Source organism: Nannospalax galili, unplaced genomic scaffold (assembly GCF_000622305.1).
Source record: "Nannospalax galili isolate Female #2095 unplaced genomic scaffold, S.galili_v1.0 scaffold915, whole genome shotgun sequence".
NCBI classification, from domain to species: domain Eukaryota; kingdom Metazoa; phylum Chordata; class Mammalia; order Rodentia; family Spalacidae; genus Nannospalax; species Nannospalax galili.
In genome coordinates this window covers 282,468-293,504 of record NW_008336255.1, presented here as the reverse complement: position 1 = coordinate 293,504, position 11,037 = coordinate 282,468, and the positions used below count along the sequence as shown (strand labels likewise).

General features: G+C 43.7%; 1 protein-coding gene across 1 annotated transcript in view; it reads right to left on the bottom strand.

Moving 5' to 3' along the window:
• Dock5 (dedicator of cytokinesis 5) overlaps window positions 1–11,037 on the bottom strand; it is a 220,180-nt gene that overhangs the window by 89,291 nt on the left and 119,852 nt on the right. Inside the window, exons 12-13 of the mRNA XM_008830960.3 lie at window positions 10,117–10,259; window positions 6,408–6,533 (exon numbers count right to left, since the gene is read on the bottom strand). Of these exons, the coding sequence (XP_008829182.1) occupies window positions 6,408–6,533; window positions 10,117–10,259 (269 nt within the window). The remainder of the gene's footprint in view (window positions 1–6,407; window positions 6,534–10,116; window positions 10,260–11,037) is intronic.

The following is an 11,037-nucleotide window of genomic DNA, read 5'->3' as shown; positions in this document are numbered from 1 at the left end:
GAACCAAACCCAGGTCGTCAGCAAGAGCAGTCAGTGCTCTTAACCTTTGAGCCACCTCTCCAGCCCCTCCACTCTTTTCAGTAGTAATTCTTTGTTCCATTTAGCTATGCTTACCTAATAATACTTAGATTTTACTGGGTTATGTAGCAGACTGTCTTCCACTAGTATCTTGGGGAGTGTGGTTTTTTAACATGTAATAACTATAGAGGTACTCACAATGTGCCAGGTATTGGTTAATAAATTATGGGTAAACATATGAAACTTCAGAATAATCTAATGACACAGATGCTATTTCTGAAAGTCTACAGAGTACCTTATATTTACTTAAATCAACTTAATTCTTTTCATGAATGCTAGAATAAATTCTGCTTTTTAGTTAGCTAGCAAACATTTCAAAAACTTAATAAAAATGTAGCTCTCGGCCGGGCATGGGGGCGCATGCCTTTAATTCCAGCAGCTCTGGGAGGCAGAGGCAGGCAGATCTCTGTGAGTTCGAGGCCAGCCTGGGGTCCGTAGTGGATCCAGGCCAGCTAGGGGTACAGGGGGGCCTTGTGTCCAAAAGGCGCAAAAAAAAAAAAAAAAAAAAAAGATGTAGCTCTCAATGCAGAAAAAAAGTTTAAATGTGACTGAAGCATAGAGAAGAACCTCAAGTGAATGGATATTTTATTTAACAAGTCCAGGCTGCGTGTTGGCTCATTCCTATAATCCTAGCATCTGGGAGGCTGAAGGAAAAAGACTGCCCAGAGTTAGAGACTAGCCTGGCCTACATACTGAGTTCTACCAGCCTGGGCACAAAATGAGACCCTGTCTTCCAGATCCGAAGTAAAGGAGGAAAGAACGTGGCAGAGGACAGCCCTCCACAGACTTCGAGGATCTCCGTGAAATAAAACAGGAGCAGTGGCGGAGCGGCCATCCCAAGGTGAGTGATGACAAGGAAAACCTTAGTTTCAGTAACAAAGACGGAAACATAGGGAAAATAGAACAGAAAGAGAGAATCTAAAGTCTGTTCTAGAGGGCTCAGCTTGGACTGCAGAATGTACACCCCCTGGTTGGCAGGGGGAGAGGGAGGGAGGGAAAGGGGGGGAGAGAGAGAGAGAGAGAGAGAGGCTAACTTACTGACTTATAAGCCACAAGTACTGACAGAGGGACATGAGGAGTCCAAAGGAAAAACAAAAAACAAATCAGAGATTCAAAAAGTAAAACCAGGGGCTGGAGAGATGGCTCAGTGGTTAAGAACACTGACTGTTCTTGCAGAAGACCCGGGTTTGAATCCCAGCACCCACATGGCAGCTAACAACTGTCTGTAACTCTAGTTCCAAGGGCTCCGTAGGCACTGCACAACACGGGTGCACTTACCTACAAGCAGGCAATACACACATACACATAAAATAAAAAATAATAATTTTTTTTTAAAGTAAAACCAATACTGCACTCATCCCTGAGATCTGCAGTTCAACCAGACAGCCATCTTAGCAGGTCCAGATACCATATAAATGCCAGGAGAATCCTCTCTTCCAGGTGTGGGATCAGGGTAGCATAAGAAGCCGAAGGATGGTGCTGCCTGGTGAGACAGCTTCTTAGTTTACAAAAGCACATTCTACGATGGGCCCATGGCGTGACGTTGCCTGATGATGCATTGCTCAGAAGTCATCCCATTGCTGGAGGTATGCGTTCACTTTGAGCAATGCATTGGCTGAATAAATTTTGATCTAATCAGATGATGCAGTAATGTTCATTTTAAAAACTGATTGAGAGGGCTGGAGAGATGGCTCAGTAGGTGAGAGTGTTTGCTGTGCAGGACTGAGGACCTGAGTTCAGATCCAAACACCACATTAAAAAAAAGCTAGATGTGGCCATGCACAGGTCTGTAACCCCGACACTATGAAGGGTAGAAAGAAGGGGCCTGCTGGGGCTTGCTGGCTGCCTGCCTAGCTCCAGGTTCAGTGAGAGTCCCTGCCTCAAAGCAATCAGGTAGAAAGTGATAAAGCTGACATACTTCTCTGGCTTCCATGCAATTACACTGGCACACACACTTTCACACTTCTTTGCATACACCACACGAAAGTGATAAAGCTGACATACTTCACACACACACACACACACACACACACACACACACACACACTGACTGAACATCGCTTCCACAGTAAGCACTGTTTTGGTGCTTGAGAAATGATGAACTACACCCCAGCCTTCCCCTGATACGGCCTATAGTCTAGTGTGAAGAACATCAGTGAACTAGTCACACAATCACCTGCATCGTCATAAATGCAGGAACAGCTAGGCTCACTGACTACACTACACAAGGCCATGTTCTGGTCTGAACGCTGTGGCAACCTTTCCCTTGAGTTGATAACATGGACAGAGAGAGTAGGAAGCAACACGATTAATGTCTTTATACGAAGTAAAGGTGTCTAACGTGAGATGAGGTTCCAAAGGCAGGCAAGACCAATCCTGAGGTCGGGCCTAGATGTAGTGATGTACACCTATAATCCTAGCATTTGGGAGGCTCAGGCAGGAAGTTTGCTAGGAGTTTAAGGTCAGTCTGAGGCACACAGCAAGACTCTGTTTCGACCCCTTTCCCCACAAGAAAAAAATTTGTGTTTTATCTTAAGCATAAATGGAAGTCAAAGAAATGCTTTCACAAGGGAGCTGTGGGATGCAATCGGCTGTGTGTGTGTAAAAGATCATTCATGCTGGAGTGGAGAGGAGGTCATGAAAGAAGAAAGGGAAGCTCCAGGCAAGCCAGTGAGGAAGCTATTGCCGTTGTCCATGGAAAATCCACTAGCACCAAGTAGGAGAAGAAATGCAGACAGAAGCAAAGCTGGATCTCACGTGCCCTCAAAGGTAAAACTGGGAGGTCTAAGTCACTGATTTCCTGTGAAGTGAAAAGGAGGGGAGAAGCCAAAAGATGACCGCCAGGCTTCTAGTTCTGGTCATGGGCATCATTCCCTGAGGAAACAATGCAGCATCACGCCCACAGGGGAAGGAGGTCCCACTGGGAGTGCTGAGAAAGAATCAGCAGTTATCGAAAGAAGGGCGCGATCTAGCTGGGGGTGGTAGCAGAATGTACTGGGGTCCTGGTGTGGGAAGAAGCTAGCTAGGTGGCTATGCAGTTTAAAGGAGTCTTGGTGCTAAGACAGAGACTGAAGGCAACCAACAGATGTCAAATGAGTGGCTGCTATTCCCCAGGGAGAGAATATGGATGGCAAAGAAAGAGGATCTATTATGGGCTGAACTATGCCTCCTTCCATGCATATGTTGAAGCCCCAGGACTTCAGAATGGAACTTTGTTTGGAGACAAGGTATTGAAAGGGCAGTTAAGGTGAACCTGAGTCATTTCCTACTATGATTGGTGCCCTTATACAAGGCGATGGGAACACAGACACAGGCTAAGGGAAGACCCTATTAAGACATAGGAGACAGGTGCCTACAAGCCTAGGAGAAAAGCCTCAGGAGAAATCAATCATGCAGACACTTTGGTCTTGAAGTTGTAGCCTCCAGAACTATGAGAGAAAAAATTCCTACATCTCGTATCCTATTCTGTGGTATCTTGTTACGACAGCCCCAGAAAACTAATTCAGGGCCTAAGGACCAGAATGGAGGAATGTCGGAATAAAATAGAATAGGCCAGGCCCCAGAGCAATGGAGAAAAGAACAGTGTGGTGTTCCTGGTGAGAAGGTGTTTCAAGAACGGACTGACCAATCAACGGTGTCAGTTCAGGCTGACCTCAAACTCATGAGCCTATTGACTCACCCTCCCTACTGTTCGATTATAGACACATGCCATTGAACTGAACCGAGCTAAACACAGTTCTTTTTTCTCTCTCTCGTACAAGGAATGGAACCCAGGGCCTCATGCATGCTAGGTGGGTGCTTCATCAGTGAGCTACATTGCCCAGCCCTTGCACAGCAGAACTGTAGCACACCCTGGGTGATTCTAGTGAGCTGATCCACGGAGCAGCACTCGGAACCATTGTCCTTGGTGGATTTTTAAGCCCCTGCATTCTGAGTCAATCCTATTGGTAAAAACGTTCTTGATGTCCTGTTTTGAGCCATACTTCAAAGATAAGGTCAATGTGTATAAAGAATAAATTTCTCTATTTTGGAATTCCTATCTTGCCTAACAGTAAAGCTGTCTTTAGTAGAGAATACTGCTGACATTTATTTTAACAGAAAGACAGCTGGGCATGGTGGTACATGGTTGTAGGTCTAGCACCCAGAGGCTGAGGCAGGGGGATTGCTTCAAGTTCCAGGTCAGCCTGGGCTCACAGTGAGAACTTGTCTCAAAAACAAAACAAAACAAAAATAAAGAAGCAAAACATCCTGGTCAATAACTCAAAGGAAGGTATCTCCTGTCTCGCACTGTTGCTTGTTATGTAGCCTTTAGCTATACACATGGACTCTTAAAAAATTATATTGATCCCTTTAACCCTGGTTATACTTTTCTTTTGGGTGTTTAAGGCCCTACAGTTGTCCTAGATAAACAAATTTATTTTTACTCTTAAGGTCATTTGAGGATTTGTTCCTCGGGGGTAACATGGGCCTGGGAGGAGCCCTTGGCTCCTATCTTTTATCAGTTCCGTCCATGTGAAGATAAGTCAAAGGCCCTGCTCAACCATGGCTGGTTTCGTTTGGAAGCACGGAGGAAATGATTCCTCTGTGTTGACCCTCCTCTTTGTAGACTGGGCACTGGTTCAAGTCCATCTGGTAAGGTCTCCACAGCCTCCTTGATCAAGAGGACAGGTGACTCACCACAGTTACAGGACATTTTGAGAGATGCTTATAGTCCTCTGGAACTTAGCTGACCTAGGAGGGCAAGGAGCAAAAGCTGTCCTTTATGCAAAGTGCTGATGGGTTTGAAGTGAGGTAAAATAGTTGCTTTTACAAGAAAAGAAGACTCGGCAATCTCCCTTTTACTCAGAAACTTTCTTATTCATTGATTGCACAAGTATTCATTTATTTGCACATACATGCAGGCAATGTATGTACTGACAAATTATTACTGTCCCACAAAACTCTAAAGGTGGAACACATCTTGTATTACTTTCAAAGACCTCTGTTTTTATGTAGCAGATAGCAAGTTGGTTTTCTAGAATTTTTCAAATGTACCAACACTGGTCTGTTTTCTACAAGTCTTATTAATATCAATTAGTCCACATGAATATTTACCAAGTTCCTCAAGGGAATGATTTCGTTTGACTACGACATAGATTAGAGGGTTAAACGGGTGTGCTGGATAGCTTTAGTGTCAACTTGACACACCTGGGTTGAGGGAGCCTCAATTGGGGAATTGCCTCTATTGGACTGGTCTGTGGCCATGTCTGAGGGGCATCTTCTTGATGAGTGATGTGGGAGGGCCCAGCCCACTGTGGGTGGTGCCACCCCTGGGCAGGTGGGCCTGTGTTGCATAAGAAAGCAAGCTGAGCAGGGGCCAGGGGAGCAAGCCAGTAAGCAGCGTTCCTCCATGGCCTGTGCTCCAGTTCCTGCTTTCCGGTTCCTGCCCTGAGTTCCTACCTTGGGCTCCCTGATTAACTGCGACCTGGGAGATGTAAGATAAATAAACCCTTTCCTCTCCAAGCTGGTAGTGGTCAGAGTGTTTTGTCACAGCAATGGAGAAACAAACCAGGACAACGGGTGAAGTCAGTGAACTCAGGAGAATGCATTTGCACATCACCAACATGTCACAAAAAAGCTAAGGTCAGGGGGCTGGAGAGATGGCTCAGCGGTTAAGAGTACTGACTGCTCTTGCAGAGGACCAGGGTTCAATTCCCAGCACCCACATGGCAGCTATGGACCATCCTTAACTCCAGTTCCAGGGGAATCCAAAGCCCTCTTCTGACCTCTGCTGCACTGCATAACACAAGTGCACTCACATACATGCAGGCAATACACTAGTACACATAAAATAAAAATAATAAAATTTTTTTTAAAAAAAGGCAAGGTCAGAGCAAAAATAGAAAAAGTACAGAAGTGGGTAAGCAGGGCAGAACTGGGGCTCAAGGGAACAGAGCAGATGATCCCATAGACATAGAGCTGCGACAGAGCACAGAGTGCTGGGAGGACACAAGAGAAACAGAACTCGTCAAAGAGGCAACTTAGTCCCCTGGACCCAGTAGGTTGAGCTACAGTTTGCTCCCTATAAAGGAAGTCAAGGGAAACATTTGGGAGGGATCTGGGCAGAACAGATGGGAAAGATTGAGTGGGGAGTTTCAAGCTAGGTTTAAAGGCACTTTCTTGCTCTTGCCCCTGGCAGTCTTTTAGGACGTGGAGCTCTCTATCACCAATATCTTGGTGCCATGAACTCTAATGACCAGGTCTTAGGGATCCAGGTTGTCTCAACTAGTAAACGGAAGTCTTCTGGCTTTGACAAGGAACACAAAATAAGAGTCAAAAGAAGTATGTACCTGGCAAGATTATTTCTGGAAAGCCCATTTTCCGGGCTATTGCTGTTGATCTATCCACTAGGTGTGAAAAGTTCTTCTGAACCTGTGTGAGGTCACCTGGCAACAGCTTCAGGGACACCCAAAGACCTGTGAGGAAGAAGAAGACACGTTCTTAGTTCTCTTTGTAACACACACACAGAAAGTTGTCTACGACTAACCAGATATACATCATTATAAACAGGTAATCCTCCCCAGGGTAACATATTGTAATGACATTTCCTTCAAAATGACAAGAGGGCTTGGCTTAATGAAGAGTGGACAGATATAAGCAGATTCTCAGATGAGAACAAAAAGCATAAAGACAGTTCTAGTTGAGTCCAAAGTATGTTGCAAGACTAATGTCATGTGACAGTAGTGGTAGAAAAATAAACACATCAGAAGTCATGGGATTACATACAGTAACATGGGATTACATATGGTAACACATGGCAATTTGATAAGTGACGGGAAAAGGCAGAACAAATTATAAATAAACTCATTTCAGGGGCTAGAGAGATGGCTCAGTGGTTAAGAGCACGTGCTGCTCTTCCAAAGGACCCAAGTTTGGACCCCAGGACCAACATCAGACAGCTTACAACTGCCTACAACTCTAGCTCCAAGGGATCTGACACTCTTCTGGCCTCCATGGGCACCTGCACACATGTGCCATATCCTCAGACACACACATGTACACATAAAGATTTAAAAAATAAAAATAATTTTTTTTTGTCTTTTTGAGACAGGGTCTTCCTATAGTCCCAGCTGACCTGAACTCACTATGTAGACCAGGCTGGCCTTGAACTCATAATGATCTGCCCGCCTCTGCCTCCCGAGTGCTGGGACTAAAGGCATGCACCACCACACCCGGCAAAAAATAAAAATAATTTTTAAAACATAATGGAATATTTTCTTGCTACTTAAAACAGAATCGATTTAATTTTTCACCTTATATTTTCATGAAAACAGACTACTAAGATAATAAAGAACAAACAGGAAGACAGGAAGCAAAGGAGAAAAGTGTATAGCCGTTCAGTCTCCGGGAGCTGATCATTTTCAAAGTAGAAAAACAAACTACTAAAGCAAAAGAATTATACACACGTGAAGTTCTGATGAACAAAAACGATATAAAAAAGCATGCTACAGAATGAGGAGATACTGGAAAGAAAACAAAGATCCTCACAAACCAATAAGACATAAATGCACAAATCAGAGAAGAGGGGAAAGTTTATAAACATTTAGCAAACCCCTAATTCGCAATATGTCTCATAAAGAAGACAGAAGGATCATTGTCTTTGTTGTAAACTCTGGGATGGGAACCTTCAGGAAACTCAGACAGATGTTAGATAATTCAGGCTCAATATATGTATTTAGATGCAAGAGGACCACTGAGTCTAATTGTGACCTTTCAAACAGGTGCAGAGAGTTTTAAGTATCAGTTCCCAAGACAGGTGAGTGCACGCATGACAGACACTTGAAAGCCCAGGGCAGGCAGCTGAGCAACATGTACATTTGGGCTGAAGCCCAGTCCCATCAGTGGATCCAATAATTCTACTTCTGGGAGTCGCTGGGGCAGAGTCCTAAATGTGGGAAAAGTTTCAGCATAAAAAGAATCTCAGCAGGGTAATTTAAGTTTAAAGTGATGACCAAAAGGAATTTAATTTTCTAAAATGCATTAAATAAAAATTACAGGAGGTCGTTATTATTCAACTAAGTTCCTCCACTGGACTCCCATATATCAGGCTAGCTATGTTATTATTCAACTAAGTTCCTCCACTGGACTCCCATATATCAGGCTAGCTATGTTATTATTCAACTAAGTTCCTCCACTGGACTCCCATATATCAGGCTAGCTATGTTATTATTCAACTAAGTTCCTCCACTGGACTCCCATATATCAGGCTAGCTATTAAAATTGAGTCATTCCTGGCAAAGTTATACTGCACCTAGAGGAAACTAAACTACTATCTGGCCTTTTCAGAAACTAAGAGAGAAAGATAAAGACCATATTTCCTAAACAGGCCCCTTTCAGTCACAGGGTAAGTTGCCTTGTTTTAATCCTTACATTAAAAGTAACCTAGGTCTGGGGAGATGGCTCAATGGTTAAGAGTACTGGCTGTTCTTCCAGAGAACTCAGGACTCAGCACCCACATGGTGGCTAACAACCATCTGGAACTCCAGTTCCAGAAAATCTGATGCCCTCGTCTGGCCCCCTTGGGCACTGCACACACATGGTACACTTACATACACTCAGGTAAAACAGTCATACACATAAAATACAAATAAATAAATGTTTTTTAAAGTAACCTGATTTATTTTCTTGTTCACCCTCCTCCACACCTGAGGAGAGTTACTAAAAGGACCAACTTTCTTTGTGTGTGTGTGTTTTTCCCCCTTTGTGGTTCTGCTTTTTTTTTCTTTCAGTCCTTCTCTATCTGTAAACCCAAGCTATCCTGCTCAGCCTGTCAGAAAACTAATTCCACTTTACAGAATGAAGTGTTGCCCAATTTTCAAAGACATAATAAACCCACTTAGGATTTTAAACTAAATTTGTTGAAATTTGGTTTTTGACAAATTTAAGCATTAGAATACTTTGCAACCACAAAACTTCGTTATCTGTGCCAAATACAAAGACATTTGGAAAGTTGAGCAAAAAGTTGACAGTTTGTTGAGCAAAACAAAGGAAACGATGTTCTCGACTTTGTTTTGAAAGAAAAAGAAATCGTAGGTAAATGGTGATCTGCTTAGTGTAAGAATTTTCTACTCTAATTAAAATTACATCTAAAGTTCTGAAACAGAGGCTGGGAAGATGGTTCAGCAGGTAAAGGGCTTGCAATGCAAGTCTGAGGACTGGAGTTTGGGTCCCCAGTACCATTTAAATGAGGGCTAGGCATGGCAGTCCACCTGTAATCCCAGCACTCAGAGCTGGGCTCTCCAGAGCAAGCTGTCTAGACTACCCCAAACAGTGAGCTCTGGGTTTAACTGAGACACCAACCCCAGTGAATGAGGTGGAGAGTGACTGAGGCAGACTCTAAATGACAGCCCCAGGCCTCCACATGCATGTGCACACACACACATGCATATCATGCATAGCATGCACAATCACAGGAAAAGAGACATGAGTGTGTGTGTGTGTGTGCGTGTGTGTGTGTGTGTGTATGTGTCTGTGTGTGTGTATAGTCATGTATAGTCATTTTTTTCAGGTTATTTTTTGCTCACACATCTTTCCATTAGAATATACTGAAAATAATGCATTTTCTGATTGCCTTCATTTCAAAGGCAGTTACAAGGCAGTGAAAAAAAACTGACTCCACCTTCAAAATTACCCAAATTTGGCTGCCATCTTGGTACTTGAGTTTTAATATTTTAACTATTTTTCCTTACTATTTGAATTTGAAACGTTTCCACAAGAACTTCTCTTGACTGCAGCATATTTATTCCCAAGTCTCTTTTTCTTGTTCTTTTATTTCAAGCCAACATTGGGGATATGCGGCAGAGGAAAAGACTCACAGGAAAAAGATTTAATTCTGTGGAATAATTGGGGACCTTTGGTTGGGGATGTCTGGGGTGGGTGGGTCCCCAGGGGAGGCTGTTTGGTTCAGAGAGGCAGTGAAAGGGCGGGAGCCCAGGGATCTGGCTCTGGACGGTCCTCCCACATGGTCAAAGTCCCTCCACCCAGGCAGCAGGCCTGTACCTTGCCCTTTGTGGTTCACTTCCTTCGCAGCTATCACCTTATTCAAGACCGAAGTGAGTGGCTCATTCTCTCCGGTCACGTGTGACGTTATCAAGGGTGACATGATGAGCTGTCTCTGCCGGATATAGGTTTCCATGGCAATTCTGGGAAAGACAAGGGAGGAGAGGAGGGAGCCGGAAGCAGAGAAAGTTTCTGAAACATGACCTAAGAACATGGAAGGTCTTATGGGAATAATCTGGAGATAGGAACACGAAACCTCACCAGAGGGTTCTGATGTCAAACGGAAATTACAGGAAGTCATTGCTTTGAACTAAGTTCCTACACTGGGCCCCAAAAGACCAATATGGAGTACCTTATGCTAAAGCTCTAGGCTACACGTGCACCAAGCTGAGGCTAAGCTGAATACCTACCTTCCAGAACCTCAGGATAGAGGAGGAAACAGCCAATCTTTTCAAAGAGGCTGGTGTCAGTTAGTATGCTAATCAAGTTCCCTCTGCCTGGATCCTTTTCACACAAAAAAAGCAACCTCCTAAATAAAGTAACCTAATGTTAAACCAATCAGTTATTCTTCTGTTTTGTTCCCCTGTCCCCACCTTTAAAATTACTAATCCGCTGTTTGTTTTCTATTCCTGCCTATAACCCAATCTCCTCTGCTTGGCTCACTGGGACAATTGTTCTGTTTTATGACATTGTAGTGTTGCCCAATCCTAGAATAGAAACTAAGGGCAATTAAATAAACTGTTGTAATTTTCTCCTTGATACTTTCTTTCCTTGATTTTTCCACTGGGCCTATTTCTCAAATGCTACATTCATCTTGAAAATGACATGAGGCAAAGAAGGGAGAAGGGGAGGAAGTCCAGTGATGGCCAAGGTAAGAACAGGTAAAGTCTCAGTCATCTCTTCAGCTCCATTATACATATA